Consider the following 15,899-nt stretch of genomic DNA (forward strand, 5'->3'; position numbering starts at 1 on the left):
CCCCCGGGGTCAGCAGTCTATGGCCTGTACTTGGCCTGTTGCCTATTTCTTATTCCCTGTGAGCTAAGCATAATTTGTCTGTGTTTCAGTGATTGAGAAATCACAAGAAGACAATTTTTTGATGTGAACATGATATAAAACTTGAATCTTAGTGTTCACGAAAAAAAGTGGAGCTGGAACACAGCTACCCTCACTGCTTTCCACACTGGCCGTGGCTGCCTTTGCGCTACAAATGGGAGTCGCCTGTCACAAACCATATGGCCCACAAAGCCTAAATCATTTGCCATCTGGCCCTTTACGGGCAGTGTGCCGCCCCTTCTGCTAACTCGTTTTGGAGGTGGGTCTTCGTGCTTGGACACCCTGGGGACCTGGGCTGCGGTGGCCAGGATGCCTGTTTCACAAGCAGGACTTACTTGCCAGCCCTGAGGAGCAGTGACCTCAGGCTAGCTCTTCCCTCTCCTCCCCTTACTCTTCCAAGAGGCAGGCCCACGGTGCAGTGCACCTGTTGAAGGGCACAAGCCCGTCTGACTTACTAGGTCCGTCCTGACACCTGTCACCGTGGCCCAGAGGCCAAGGCTCAGGGCTGCACTGGAGCTCAGGATGCCAGTGAGAGGTGAGCGGAATAGCACGTGACCCCTTCTCGGTTCACAGTTGTGCCCAGTTAGATGCTGCTGACTCCTGGCCGCTGGCAGGAGGAGGAGAATCTCAGGAACTCCATCCCCAGTCATTCCCACGCATACATGGGATTCCGGCTAGATAAGTGACTTTCTTGGGTTCCCCTCCTGGACCCAGGGATAAGGAGGAGGGCAGTCTATATGAGTTCCCCTGGCCACTCTGGCCTCTTAGCTGTGCTTTTGCTCCCCAAATGCCCAGTTGCCTGCCCTGTGCCGTCAGCTGGCTGCCTCGTGTTCCAGACAGTAGTGAGTTGGGTCTGGTCGATGTGAGTTGCTTTGGGGAAGGCTCCGAGGGCCCCAGGGTCACTGTAATGACGCCTATTGATGTATACTATGTGGTTCCTGAAAACGTCTCTCTTTAGTGATGGATCCAGGGAGTCCGAGAGTCTCTCTACCTCCCAGGGCGGTGCTATAGAAGTAGGACCGCCCCCATCCTGCCTTAATAAGGGCAGCCTAAATCTTTCTGAGTAACTACTTAGACCAGATAAAATCCAGGCATTCCATCTTTTGGGAGTCATGGATCATTTTGATGACCTGAGGAAAACTATTTCAGAGAAATAGTGATTTATACCTACCAAATAGTGCTTTCTATACATTTTATGAACGTACTCAAGGGCCTGTCTGATCCTCCGAATCCCCTCTGTGGCCTACGGTGAGGAGCCCCTGGCTGGGATGGCCTTCGGAGTGAGGGGCTGCAGCCATGGCTTTGCTTCTAGGCCTTTGGAGTGCTATCTTGTGGATTGTGAGTTGAAGTGCAGTATACTTAGGGGTTTCAGAAAAAAAAAGCCTGAGGTAAGAATTGCTACTTGAGGATACCGTAAAAATATGTCAGGAATTTAGCTGCAGCTTGTCTTGATTCCCTCCCTCCCTCCCTCCCGCCTTTCCCTTTCTCCCCTCCTCACTCCCCACCCCCATTCATCACACATGAGTTGAGCTAATAGATGAAGCTGGCTCTGTCTTGTCTTCTCTGAGTCGAGCATCTTTACCCTGGGGAAACTCGTTTTCTCCACATAGAGTTTCAGGTTTATCTTTCCAGTGTCACCATTTGAGCCTCACTCTTTCACGCGGAGAACGTTCAGGTTCTTACCGTGTGCTAGGAATCGTGCTAGGCGTGGAGATCAGAGCCGTGAATCAGGGCTCACACATGTGCTCCCGTCTGGTGAAGTGGTCAGACGTGTAAACAGGTGTGGTTCAGTGCCGCAGGGCAGGTGGTGACACGGGGGGGGGGGGTGCCGGGGAGCAAACTTCCCCAGAGGCAGGTCGGAGTCAGCGAGGCTGAGAGGCAGCCATGTTGCCGCCTGGTCCCCTCTCTTTCCTCCTCTCACACCAGAACCTACCAGCGGACACTGATCCCCCCGCCAAGGGTGGGCAGACCTCTCCCCATACAGCCCCCAGATCAGCTGTCTTGCCTCTTCCTGCCCAGAGCCCCAGGAACACCTTTATCACGTACCGTGTGGAGGTTCTTTACCCAGGGCGAGAAGTTGGTTTCAGTTGCCTTGGATGCTGGGCAGACGTGTGTTGACCAAATGAATTCTTCATTGGACTTTCCCAGGTTTTTAGACAGAAAAAAGTAAAATGGCCTACCCACCCCTGCAGCCTTAGAGACCTTGACTAACGCATCCTATCCTAGTTCTGGGCAGGGAACCTTGGCGGGTGAGGCCCGGGCTGCACTCTGGAACTGGGCCAGAGGCCAGAAGAAGGCTCTAGAGCTCAGGGCATGGGCAGCTGAGCCTGCTTTTCCTTTCTGGCCTCTGATCTGGGTGTGTCTCCAGGAATTTACTCCTCCCTTCGTGCCAGCTGCTGGCCACAGCCCTCCTCCTGCCGCCTCTGTGTTCTGTGTGGGCTGGGCCAGCCTGCCGGGGACTGTGTGTTTTCTGCCTTGTCCTCGGGCCCTGCTTCTGGGCTATGGACAGCGTTGATGCCGTGCTGAGCAGCATGCCAACACCCAGCAGAGCCCTCTCTTCAGGTGGGAGCTCCAGGAAACCCCCTGGTGACCCCCAAGGGCGCCGGGAAGGCCCACGCAGTCACAAGATGTGTGTCTGCAAGTCATTTCGGGCAGCAGAGCTCAGAGCCCTTGCGTGTAACCACAGTTCCCATTGCACCCACATCAAAGACTGCTTTCATAACCAGTCAGAGCCGAGGGCCACACGTTGAGGGCTGGGCAAGGGAGAAAAGCTGTTTTTAGGGGAGCTCTCAGAGGAGGCGGGAATGTGAGGAAGTGGGGGGCAGCCTGTGGGGAATGCTGGACAGACCACCCTGGCAAGCCAGCATGTGACCTGCCAGGAAGAAGGCAGATGCAGCTCCCTGTCTCCTCAGCCTGCTGCCTTCCCAAGGCTCCCACCCGGAGTGCTCCCTAGATCTCACGGACACACGTGAGGTGGCCTCACCTGGCTTGTGAAGCAGCTAGTCTGGGCTGGGGACAGCCAGCGAGGCGGGCGCTTGACAGAGGCTCTGCCCCGTCAGTTCCCGTGCAGAATGCGGCCCCGGGGAGCCCTGTGGTGACGGCTGGCAGCAGAGGTCTCCCAGGCTGCAGCACCGGACGGCGCCCCCAGTGCCCAGGACGGCAAACCCCCAGCAGGGCCAAGAACCCAGACTGGAGCTGCTTCTGAATTTGTTCTTATTTGGAAACGACTGGCTTCCCTCAGGGCACAGCCCGACACCAGCCTGGAGGAAGAGGGGTAGGCGTGGGCTGCTGGGTGGGAGTCAGGCTGTGTGTGGGAACCAGCAGTTCCTCCAAGAGCAGCGCTTATTTTTAGTCTCTCCCCAGTCCCAAATAAACTGAGAGCAGCTGGGAGCCTGTGGGTAAATGCAGAGTGGAGCTGAGACAGGAAACCGGGGTCTCTCCCTAATGAGTTCCAGCCACTCCAGAAGGGGGAAGCCAGACGAGGAATTTTCTTCGGGACTGCTTCCCTCTGGCAGGCTCTGGTATTATCACCGAAAAGAATGTTCCCGTGTGTGTGTGTGTGTGTGTGTGTGTGTGTGTGTGTGTGTGTGTGTGTGTGTGTGTGTTTACAATTCCTGGCCAAGTCTGTCTCCCCCCCCCCCCTTCTGCTAGGTTCCCCTGCCCTGCAGGCTCTGTGTCCCTGAGCTGGTGCCTGTGTGTGTCCGGGGGGTGGGGGGGGGTGGGGTGGGAGGTGGATACAGGAGCAGCACGGTCTGGTCTGAGCCACTGTGTCTCTGAAACTGTTTAGGGAAAGGCTGCCGGACGCAGGCCAGGGGACTTGGGGAAATTTGAACACAGCTTGACGTTCCTGAGGGGGAGGGGGCAGAAGCAAGGAAGAGGAGAGAATTTGGTCTCTGGCCAGAAAAAGGGCTTTTTCAACCAAGGAATCTAACTGCTGACATGGGTACCCAGCATGGATGGGGACATTGATGTTTACAAGCATTTCGCGTGGCTGAAGAGGGTAAGTGACTGGCTGCTTTGTCTGGGTCTCCATGGAGATGAGTGAGGGGAGAGACACTGTGTGTGTGTGTGCGCGCGCGCGTGTGCGTGTGTGGAGGGGGGAGGTGTTTGTCTGGCGAAGCCCTGTTGTGGCCAAGTTCTCCATGAGAATCTAATTATAGACACTAGGGGAGAAAACAGTCAGCTGTCTTTGTTTCTCCTCTGACATTCTAGTGAATGAGCCTCTGTGCAGAAAGGCAAGAATGAAGTGAGGAGAGTTCGTTATTTTAACTTGAGCACGTGAACGGTTGGAGGCTGCAGACACCGTGACCAGAAGAAGGTGCCCAGCACTTCTGGTGTGAGGATGCGGAGAGGCCGCTGCCTTTCAAACGCACTGGGTTCAGAAGTTGCTGGGCTTCTTCTCTGCTCGGAAGTCATCTGGTGTGGAGATTAGTCAGTGTGCTGTCAGCCAAAAGAGCTGCTGCGTTGCAGGGGGGAGGCTCTCGGAAGTCCTCTTCTGCGTGTTTCTCAGAGGCCAAGGGCTGGCGTTGCAAGTCGTTCCTGCCGACTCTGTAGGGGTTGAGCGTGAGAGTGTGGGGTGAGTGCTGGGGGCTGGAGTAGCGTCCGCACTCACAGAACCCAGGCTCACTCTTCTGTCACCATCTTTGAGCTGCAAGGATGGGTATCCATCTATTTTCACACTGAGGCTGAATGTTTTCAGAGGGAGGAAGGGCAAAAGCAGCTGACAGATAAGAGACCTGACCTTGTAACTGTAGAACAGGAGGGACAGGAAGTGTCCGGCTCAGAAGGTCCCCGACCCCAGCGCCCCAACCCTGGGCCTGCTTTGGCGTGTGCCCTCTGCACTTCTCACTCCGCAAATATTTATCAAGTTCTGGGTACTGGGTGTCCAGTGGTGAGCACAAAGTAGAACCAGTCTCTGCTCTTGTGGATCTCCCATCTACCACTTGGGAGATGCCAGTTAAAGAGTCCCAGGAAATAAGCCTGAAATTTACAAGTTGATAAATACAGCCAAGAAGGGGAACTGTTGGTAGCCATCATCAAGGGCTGTTACTGATTGAGAAGGAGTAGTCAGGGGCCCTCTTTGAGGAAGTAACACTTCATTGAAAACTGAAGAAGTAGGAGTGAGTCAGGTGGAAAATGGGGTGAAGAACACGTCTGAGCGCGGTGATGGTTAGGAGCTAGGGGTGGGTTCCGGATCACACAGGACACGGAAGTCCACAGTAAGGGTTGTGGGTGACGTCGTTTGTATAATGGGAGACTTGTAGTAGGGAAGTGGCATGAGATACGTTGGGGGATCTAATTTGTATTTTATGAAAATTACTCTAGCTGTGATATGGTGTATGGTAAGCTGTGTCACGAAAAGTGAGACAAATGAACCAAATTAGAGAGCTCGAGGGCTTGTTGGGATCAACTAGTACAAACCCCTCATTTAAAAAAGCCCAAGAGGGGGGCTTCCCTGGTGGCGCAGTGGTTGAGAGTCCGCCTGCCGATGCAGGGGACACGGGTTCGTGCCCCGGTCCGGGAAGATCCCGCGTGCCGCTGGGAGCGGCTGGGCCCGTGAGCCATGGCCGCTGAGCCTGCGCGTCCGGAGCCTGTGCTCCGCAACGGGAGAGGCCACAACACTGAGAGGCCCGCGTACCGCGAAAAAAAGCCCAAGAAAGGCTAGGAACCTCGTGGCTATTAGTGTTATGGCTATAAGTGGTGCAGCCTGATCTTGAACCCTGCTCTCTGTCTCCCAGTCCAGTTCTCTTTCCTCATTTCTATGGCCAAGTAGGTAGACAAATCATGGGTTTGGAACCCAGCAGAAATCCTGTTTGTGCTCAGCCCCATCCCAGCTTTGGGATGGGGGCATTGCAGTCACCAGAGAGCATGCTGAGGTGACCAGACATTTTGGTAAAGGTTCTCATCCATTGTCTTAAGAATTGAAAAAGCCTCATTGAAAAGGTTTTGGAGGAAATAGGTGAGAAGTGCACTTCCCATCACTTTTTATTTTCTTGTATCCAACTGAAGCTTTTTAACCAGGAGGTCTTAACAGCCGCGATGTGCCTGGGATTGTAGGGGCCATGTCCCAGCCGCTGGGACAGATGTTGTACCTTTGTACCTTGTGCAGAAGTTCTGTCTGTGGAGGAATTAATTCTGCATGCGAGGCAATGTAAGGAGGTTCTTTCAGTCCTGAGACCCAGGCTGTGAGCTCTGACTCTTTTGGATGGTGGGAAGTCTGCTGGGTGAAGCTCTAAGTGAGGAGACTTCAAACCCCCTGGGAAAGACTCATAGCAAAACATTTTTCTTCTACTTTTAAGGAGCATTAAAAAAACCACACACACACAAAGTATTGGATATGTCATAGGCAGTATAATCAGTATCTTTCCTATTCTCTACCTGAAACACAACTGCCAGACTCTTCTTTTTAAAATCCCCTTTAAAAAAAAAAAATTCCGGGCTTCCCTGGTGGTACAGTGGTTGAGAGTCCGCCTGCTGATGCAGGGGACACGGGTTCGTGCCCCGGTCGGGGAAGATCCCACGTGCTGCAGAGCGACTGGGCCGCTGAGCCTGCGCGTCTGGAGCCTGTGCTCCGCAACGGGAGAGGCCACAACACTGAGAGGCCCGTGTACCACAAGTAAATAAATAAATAAAAATCCCTTTTCATCCTTTGACCCTGGTCGTAAGCCCCAGGATTTGCCCTTAGTCTGGACGAGAAAGCCGAGGCTTTTCTGCCTGCTTGGCTTTTAAGACTTTTTTTTTTTTTTTTTTTTTTTTTTTTTTTGCGGTACGCGGGCCTCTCACTGCTGTGGCCTCTCCCGTTGCGGAGCACAGGCTCCGGACGCGCAGGCTCAGCGGCCATGGCTCACGGACCCAGCCGCCCCGCGGCATGTGGGATCTTCACGGACCGGGGCACGAACCCGTGTCCCCTGCATCGGCAGGCGGACTCTCAACCACTGCGCCACCAGGGAAGCCCTAAGACATTTTTTTAACCTGGTCTCCACTTGCCTTTTTAGTTTCATCATTTATATCTATTTATATTTGTTTTAATTTCATCTCTTTATACCTGACGAGCTCCCACATGTAGTCCCTGCCTTTTCTGAGCTTCTACCTCCATGTCCTCCTCCTAATTCCCACCCACTTCATCTGACTCCATCCGGGCTCTCCCTTTCCATCAGTCCTTTGCTGACCTCCTCCCTGTATTGCATGCAGTGGACTCCAGCCTGGGTGCCCAGCGCTTTCCATCTGCCTGGCTCACCCACCCCCTTCCCACGTGCTTCCTCAAGCTGGGGTGGCTTGGAGAGCAGGTTTCTCTTAGCTCAGGTTTTTGAAGGTGGAAACATGCTGTTTCTTTCACGTTCCCACACACGGGGTGGTTCCAGCAGAAGAGTGCCTGGATGAGGTGTGACCTGGTAGGCTGGGAGCCCTTGCCCTTGGACCAGTCCAAGAGGTCAATGCCTCGGAGCAAGACAGTCGTTGAATTTTGGGACAGTAAGGGGAGATGCCTATGGCTAAGAAGGCCCAAAGCTAGAGGAGAAGCATTTGGTGAGAAAAGAGACATTGTCTCGTGGCCTTTGGAGGACGGGATACTGCGTACTGTTTTAGCTAAGAACATGCAGTTTGAAGTAAAGCCTGGGTTGGGCTCTTGGCTTTGCCACACTTACTAGCTATGTGATCGTAGGCATATTATCTCAAATCCTGGATTTCTTCATCTATAAAATAAGGAAGGGTAATAGTGCCAGCCACATCCAGGTTTTATGAGGATCAAGTAAGATAATGTATGTTAAATGCTTAGCAGAGAACCATGCACGTAGGAACATTCAATAAAAGTTAACTGCTCTTGGCCATTACCAGGAAGGAGGATATTGAAAGAGGAACAGATGGGACCAGTTTGCTTCTCTCCTAGGAGTGCATCTTAGGCCGTCATTCCTTCAGCTTAGGCCCCTTTCCACATTCCAGGTCAAGGTCTCAAAGCAAACACCGGCAGGAGACAGCTGGGACCTGGCCCACCATGAGTAGCCAGAGGCCCCAGGGGCTGCTGAGAGAAGGCTGACCAGGGCTGGTCCTCCAGTGCCTTCCCCGACAGCCAGATCCCTGGGACAAGGTAATCTCCTACCACAAGCGTCCAGAGGGTCTCCGCCCCTCAGCTCTCTGGTTCCTGACTGACTCACAAACAGCTCACACCTGCCCTGCTTTGAGATCAGTGGCTCCAACCCACATAGTCCTGAAAGAGCCTCTCAAAATAGCAACAAAGCAGGGTCTGTGGAGTCCGCCCGCTGCCCTCTGAGCAGGAGTTTATTTTCCCAGGAACAGAAATCCCAGCACTGTCAGCATCTTCACACTGCTGCTGGCTTCTAGGACTGTGTGTTGGAGCCAAATTCCAGACCGAAGTCACAACCCCGTCCACCCCACCCCCAGCCCCTAAGAAAAAAAACGGAATCATCATGGCTCCCCCATGCAATTGGCTTGGGTTCTGTAGTACACAGTATGGGATGAACTCAAACTGCTAATGTGAGACTTTATTCTGTGTCATCTGGTGCTCAAACGGTTGATCCAGTAGCCTGGCCACTTGGGACAGGAGAGCTGCAAAGACATCCTGGCCCCAGACATTGACTTGCCTTGTACTCAAGTCAGAGTGCAGTTCAACTTGAAATAGGCAGTGGCTTCTTTGAAAGCTGTTCCCACTGGCTAAGAACGCGGATCCTGTATCCAACTCCTTGGGTTCGTATCTCAGCTCTGTGTGACCTTGGACAATTGATTTACTCTCCCTGGGGCTCAATTTTCTTGATTGTAAAATATGGATAAATAATTCAGTGTATGTAAAGTGCTTAGAAAACGCTTCATAGATGTTATGGTGACGATGACCTCGGCCACAACTGACAGCCTCTGGTTACTCTAGAGCCATGCGCCCAAACTTGATTCCGGGCAGAGAGATTTTCCAAGACCAGGAGGAGGATGATAGTGGGTATGGTTACTCAAGGGTTCTAGCTGTCCCCATTTTCCTAAGGGTACATCCCATCTTTAGCCAATGCACCCAAAATGTCCACCCATCATATTCCCCAGCATAATTTAGGAGCTAGAATTTTGCCATCTGTGACTCCTGTCTGCCAGCTATTTGGAGAGGCCCTCACGCCTCTTTCCCAGCAGGGTTTAGCAAAGGGGCATCATACCAGGGTCATTTGCTGAATAGCTTGGGCGGGTGCTCCGGAGCAGCACAGCCATTGGTAGTTCCATGAACTGGCATCGGCACTTGGGGGTGGGGGTGTCCTTGACTCATCCCTGCATTCTTCCCTCCCCCATCCCTGTATCAGCTCTTTCACACTTTTCCATTTGTCCCCAACCTTGAACTCCCCTCTCAACTGATGTCACCACCTACTTCATTGAAAAAAATTAGCCACACATAGATGAACTTCTCATCTTCCCTCCCCACCACCACAAAAGGTAACAGTATTCAGCCATCATTTTTCTTTTTTATTTAAAGGAATATGAAAAGCGTATTTTTTAAAAATAAATTTATTTTTGGCTGCTTTGGGTCTTCGTTGCTGCACGTGGGCTTTCTCTAGTTGCTGCGAGCGGGGGCTACTCTTCGCTGCGGTGTGTGGGTTTCTCATTGCGGTGGCTTCTTTTGTTGCAGAGCACAGGCTCTAGGCACATGGGCTTCAGTAGTTGTGGCACGTGGGCTCAGTAGTTGTGGCTCATGGGCTCTAGAGCACAGGCTCAGTAGTTGTGGTGCACGGGCTTAGTTGCTCCGCGGTATGTGGGATCTTCCCAGACCAGGGCTCGAACCCATGTCCCCTGCATTGGCAGGAGGATTCTTATCCACTGCGCCCCCAGGGAAGTCCCCACAGCCATCACTTTTCAACTTCTTTTGGTTTCATGGGTCAGGAGTCCCTTCTCTCCACCAAGGCTATCCCAGTATCCTGTCCTCCTGATCCAGTGCTATTCCACGTCCTGTTGTTCTCCGATTGTTTCTTCTCTTTACTCTGCCCTGCCTCCTTGTCCCATGTCCTTGGCAGAAAACGCTTCTCCTTGATTCTTAGAGAATAACAAAACTGTCTCTGACCATGTACTTTGTCTCTGCATGCTGCCTTATAGAACTTACCCTCCTTTCACCATCAGGAATCTTGAAATCAAGAGCAGGCTAAAAACAACATCTCTACTCCTTCCTGGTCACTCCCAAACCCACTTCACATTGGCTTTGTCCCTAAGAAAGCTTTCGAAGTCCTTCTATAATGTTCTTATTGCCTCTACTTCCCAAGCAACGTTTCCCATCCATTTTCCCTGGAATTCATTCCCATTTGGGCATCTTGTAGGTCTAATGAAATTCTTGTGACCAAAGGACCAGCTCCTCTCTTTGGCCCTTACCTAATCCCACATTTTCCACCTATGGATCTTTCTCTTATGCTATTTGATTGATGAAATGCCTGGACCTTCTATCTCAGGAGCCAAGATGCATCAGGCCGTTTACTTCTAATGCCTCCAGGTGAGCTGAAACAGTCACAGTTGTTCCTCCATCCCCAACTCTGGCACCTGATGCTGCCCCTCTGTCTCCGACAGGTATTTTTAAGAATCATGAGTCAGTGTGTCTCTTGGAGTTGGCAAGATGAGGAAAGAGCACCAAAGAGCCTCCTGTTTTTCCTCTGCTCTTGGCTTTAATATGCTCCCTTCACAAGATACTAGCACACTTGTAAATACCACTTCTCCTACAGTCAAGTGCTGTAGGTTCCTTACGCATCCAGCCACCTGATCAAGAGAATTCAGCAAGGACTAAGCTTATGCAAGGCTATGATCTTGGAACAAGATCTTGGTGAATCCAGTGCATTTCTCTCACCTCCAAATCCTGCTTCCCAGGATGATCGGTTAGGAGCCTTCATGTGCATCACACCAGCCCCTTGGTTGGAAAGCTTATAGATAGACTGTCAAGAGACTCTTTGTTTTCTGTGTTAGTTCTGGGAAACCAGAATATCTGAAGGGTGTCGATCGTGGCTTCATGGATAGCCATCGGTATCAGGAGGACTCTTTCCAAAGTTGCTGTTCTCTATTCTTCTGGGGGAATTCCTTCATAGCTTTTAAGACTCAGTCTTTCAAGTGGGGACTCCACTGTAAAGCCTCTCCTCTCCCTTGAAGGCATAATCGATTCGTCCCTCCCCTATGCCACTGCTGCTGGCTTACACACAACTAACTCTATTACTCAGCCATAAAAAGAAACGAAACTGAGCTATTTGTAATGAGGTGGATGGACCTAGAGTCTGTCATACAGAGTGAAGTAAGTCAGAAAGAGAAAGACAAATACTGTATGCTAACAAATATATATGGAATTTAAGAAAAAAATGTCATGAAGAACCTAGGGGTAAGACAGGAGTGGAAACACAGACCTACTGGAGAATGGACTTGAGGATATGGGGATGGGGAGGGGTGAGCTGTGACAAAGCGAGAGAGAGGTATGGACATATATACACTACCAAACGTAAAATAGATAGCTAGTGGGAAGCAGCCGCATAGCACAGGGAGATCAGCTCGGTGACCGCCTGGAGGGGTGGAATAGGGAGGGTGGGAGGGAGGGAGACGCAAGAGGGAAGAGACATGGGAACATATGTACATGTATAACTGATTCACTTTGTTATAAAGCAGAAACCAACACACCATTGTAAAGCAATTATACTCCAATAAAGATGTAAAGAAAACAAAACAAAACTATTACAGTACTTATCATGTCTCAGTGTAAGACTACAGAGCTCTTTCAAGGCAGGGACTGCCTAGCACAGGGAGTGGCACCTAGTAGGTGTTCAGGACTATTCAGTCACTGAATAGATAACTGAATGAAGCATAATTATGTGAACGTTGGTTGACCAAGCTATTTAATTTGCTATTCATGAAATTTGCTTTGCTCGTCCCTGATGATCATTTGATAGTGACAACCCCACCAGTGACACTTAGCCTCCCCTTATATATAATTGCAAGTAAGAGAGGTGGAGGGCATAAGGAGGTCAAGGTCAGGATAGGATCTCTCTCTTGTTGGGCTCCTGGTAGCTAAGGACCTGACTGTACTCTACTCACACTGCATTTTGAAGAAACTTCTTTAACTCTGTGCCAGAGGTAGTGGATGGGCTTGGCTATTCCTTGTTGGGAAAAAGTGGTTTTATAATAACTGCCAGAAAGGCCTTAAATTCCTTAACCAAAACATCTAGGAGAAGTTTTCCTTTTTACAAGCACCTGCTTGCATTCATTCTGCTTGATTCCTTTGGTGGTGGGTAACCTGAGCCATGTAATAGAAACTGTAGCTTCTATGATCCACTTCTTTTTTATTTTTTTGGTCCTTATTTTTTAAGGTCTATATTTTCCAAGTTTCTCAAAAGCTTGTTGTGTGAGTGGTGGTCCTGAGCTTGAAGTATAGCCTTAGTGACTTGGACATCTCCCCTGTGCTTGGCAGCCATGGCTCTCTTGAGGTGGGTTTTCTGGATTTGATATGATCCCCTTGACTAGGAGCTGCCTCACAGGGGAGCTGACTTCCTTAGGCTTTTACCACACTCCGTGCTCGCATACCAACTGACACCGCCACGCGATCTCTCCTCCACACCACTTGTTTGTTCTGGAACCAGCTCTTTCCCCGTGTTCAGTGTAGTGCCATGCTGTCAGCAGGTCCCGTGGGCCATTGCCCTCAGCCAGCATCCCCGAGAGTGTACCAGAGCACACTTGGGGGGCACGCCCTTCCAGCAGAGGCCAGCCAGGCTGTGAAGGAGTCAGAGTCCTGGAGATTCTGCACGGCCCCCATCCGTGCCACCAAGCGCCCCCTCCAGAACTCTGCAGAGACCTAATGTGGCCGTCCCTTTGCCAAGCTCCAGTGGAAGGACCCGGCCAAGAGCGAGCAAGCATCGCGGAAGCTGACCAGCCACTAGAGTCGGAGGGTGATGGCTCTGAGGGGGCTGCTGGGGGCGGGGGCACAGCTCAGCTGGAAAGCTCATGTTTAACCTAAATTGGACCTGACTTTCAGATTGGAACAGAAAGAAAAATGCAAGTGTTTATGATTAGTCATTATTAGCTATTGAAATTTTCACTGTGCTCATTATAAACTGTGTTCCTGTAGATGCAACTCCAAACATGGGCATCTTTTCAGAGACGATGGAAAGTGAACAGGTTCGAAGCTGTGCACCGCAGGCATGATTCCAGGGCTCTTAGCTAACAATGGGTTCTGTGTTGTCCCTTAGGCACTTTTCTCTTTCCAGCCCGAAAGTATTTTGGTTATTGTTCCTTTGGGTGGTTTGTTCAGATCTTTAGCTACTTCATAGGTGTCCTAATGAGAAATGTTGCCTTCTTTTGTTTTGCACAAAAAGAATGAGTTCATTAAAGCTGCCAGTGCAAGGGAAGAGCTGTGTCTTAACTGCATTTTGGTCTTTTAGTTTAAACAAAGCCATTTCAATGAGTTCCGTGTTTCCACGATCATTCAAAAACTGTTTATATTACATGGAGGAAATATTAGAGCATCCTGCTCTAAAGAGCTTTCTGCACTTTTATTCCCACACGTCTTTGTTTTTAATGACCTAACTGATCATCTGTGTCACTCTGTGAGGTATGATCTCCTCTATTTAAAGGATGGGAAGCTTGAGATGAGGTGACCTACTTGAGCTTGTGCATGGTCAATGCAGCCTCACCTCTTAATCGCTCCCAGCCGTCATTCTGCGCAGGAGGTCCTACCTTGTAGAGGAGAAGGCTGCCGGAATTCTGTACATGAATATGGAAGCCCCCAACAAAGTCCCCAGGAATCCCCTGCCTTGAAATCCAGCTGAGCAAAGGGTGGGAACAGGGAAGCTGCAGCTCTCAGACCAGGCATTTGTACAGCTATACAGGACGTGTTAATTCTTTCAACGTAGCTTCTTAAACAGTTGTTAGGTGTTTCTATGTTCTTATAGCCCTTCATTTATTCATTTCCCATCCACCCTTATATCTTTTAGCCCTACTTTAGCTTCCTGTTTATTTCTTGTTGTGTTTTAACCAATTTTTGTTTATTTCATCTCTCCCCCCCCCCCCCCCCCACACACACACCCAGTTGATGCCATGGGCCTGTTGCATCTTGTATCATTCCCTGAATTAACCTTCTTGTTCTGCTTGGGAAATAAGAATGGAGGCCAACAGGTGGTGGGTAGAAAGTCATCCATTTCACACACAAAGGAGAATGGGTTCCTTTTTTATCCGCATGCGTCCCACACAGACACACCCTGTGCCACAAAGTAGATCCCTATTAGCCCTTGATGATAATCTTGGTTTTAACTATAGTTGGCTCAGAACTGACAATTCTGTCTTTAAATTTACCAGTTCAAGCAAATCAAGCAATGGTAGGTAGAATCCCTTTGTAATTCAGTACTATATCCAAATAGCAGGAATGCTGTCTTGTAAATCTGTTTCCAGAGGAGTAAATTTCAGTCAATTGACTGATCACCATTTGAGACAAATGCATTAGCCAGGACTTTTGGTTGCAAGTAACAGAAACTCGGTTTGAACCAGTGTAGGCCAAGAGGGGACCAACAGGAAGGGCAGGGATGTATCATTGCCTTTGAACAGCATGAACCAGGGGTGAGAATGCCACCAGTCGGTCTCTCTCTCTTGGCTTTCATTTGTGTTTCCATGTGTGTTGGCTTCATAGCTTACTCCTGCTGCAAACCAACTTCCTCCACCTGGAAGAAGACATGGCCACTGACAACCTTTAGAACCTTGTAGCACAACTACTACCATTTTCTGTTCCCAAGTTTAAAAATGCAGAGGAAAGATTCCAACCATCTAAGCTTTGCATCAGGAGGTTGGAAGGGGTGAGAATATCTCTAAGGAGATGGCAGCCCTCACTCGTGCCACGTAGTTGTAGCAAAGGTAATGACCCCAGCCTGTTCCTTTCTCTTAGCAAGAGAGCGAGAGGGAAATTGACTAGTCTGGGTTTTTTGCAGCTAATGATAAGGGTTTTGCCTGTGTGTCGGTGGGGGGGGAAACTTAAATATCCTCTGATTATCACATCCCTGATAAAAATGCAATGTCCCCCAAGATATGGAAAACCTATTTTATTTCTTGAGCCTGCTAGCATTCAGCTCGTGGTGCATGAGGAACTTAACCAAGAGTAAACTCCTTATTCACTCACCCGTGGAAGAGGTGGAGGAAGGACTCAGATTAGTCTAGTGTCTTTGTGTAGCCCCAAATGCCCTTTATATAGAGACTCTGTCCATACTGGAATCTCGGTGGTCAGTCCTGTGCTTCCTGGACCCACACGGTCCTTTCTCCATCCTCCCACTTCTCTCCTAATCACTGAGTCTGATTAACTGTCATGGTCAACTCCATGACCCCCAACCGAGGATCAGCCTGCACAGCTGCTACATCATCCTGAAGCCTCTCTCTTCCATTTAGAGATGGCTTAGAAGATAGCCCCACTGTAGGCTGTTGATAGCTGGAGCTGTGTATTAGGCCTGCCCAGTCTCAGCATCAACAGTATTTTGGGTCTTCTAGAAAGAGGGCCACAGTCTGTAAGAGTCAAGGTGCTGTGTTGTCTCTGTTCCAGGGGACTCTCAGCAACGTCACCCCCAAGCCCTGGGGAAGACCTTTTTTTTTTTTTTAATTGCAGTATAGTTGATTTATAATGTTGTGTTAGTTTCTGTTGTATAGCGAAGTGGTTCAGTTATATAGATATAGACACATATTCTTTTTCAGATTCTTTTCCATTATAGGTTATTACAAGATGTTGAACATAGTTCCCTGTGCTATACAGTAGGACCTTGTTGTTTATTTTATATACAGTACTGTGTATATGTTAATACCCAACTTCTTTTTTTTTAAAATTATTTTTGGCTGCTTTGGGTCTTCGTTGC

At 49.9% G+C, this 15,899-nt stretch overlaps 1 protein-coding gene across 6 annotated transcripts in view; it reads left to right on the plus strand.

Moving 5' to 3' along the window:
* Nucleotides 1-15,899, plus strand: part of PPFIBP2 (PPFIA binding protein 2) — a gene marked incomplete at its 3' end in the record, with an annotated part of 181,769 nt that overhangs the window by 95,580 nt on the left and 70,290 nt on the right. For 3 of the 6 annotated variants that reach the window (XM_082844198.1, XM_082844194.1, XM_082844195.1), the window contains exon 1: nt 3,864-4,078. The exons of the other annotated variants lie outside the window; for them this stretch is intronic. In XM_082844198.1, coding sequence (XP_082700324.1) covers nt 4,031-4,078 — 48 coding nt within the window. In that variant the 5' untranslated portion in view covers nt 3,864-4,030. Of the gene's footprint in view, nt 1-3,863; nt 4,079-15,899 lie in introns of those variants that run through there. 6 annotated transcript variants of the gene reach the window in all.

The sequence above is a fragment of the Leucopleurus acutus genome, assembly GCF_964270905.1.
Source record: "Leucopleurus acutus genome assembly, chromosome: 8".
Lineage (NCBI taxonomy): Eukaryota > Metazoa > Chordata > Mammalia > Artiodactyla > Delphinidae > Leucopleurus > Leucopleurus acutus.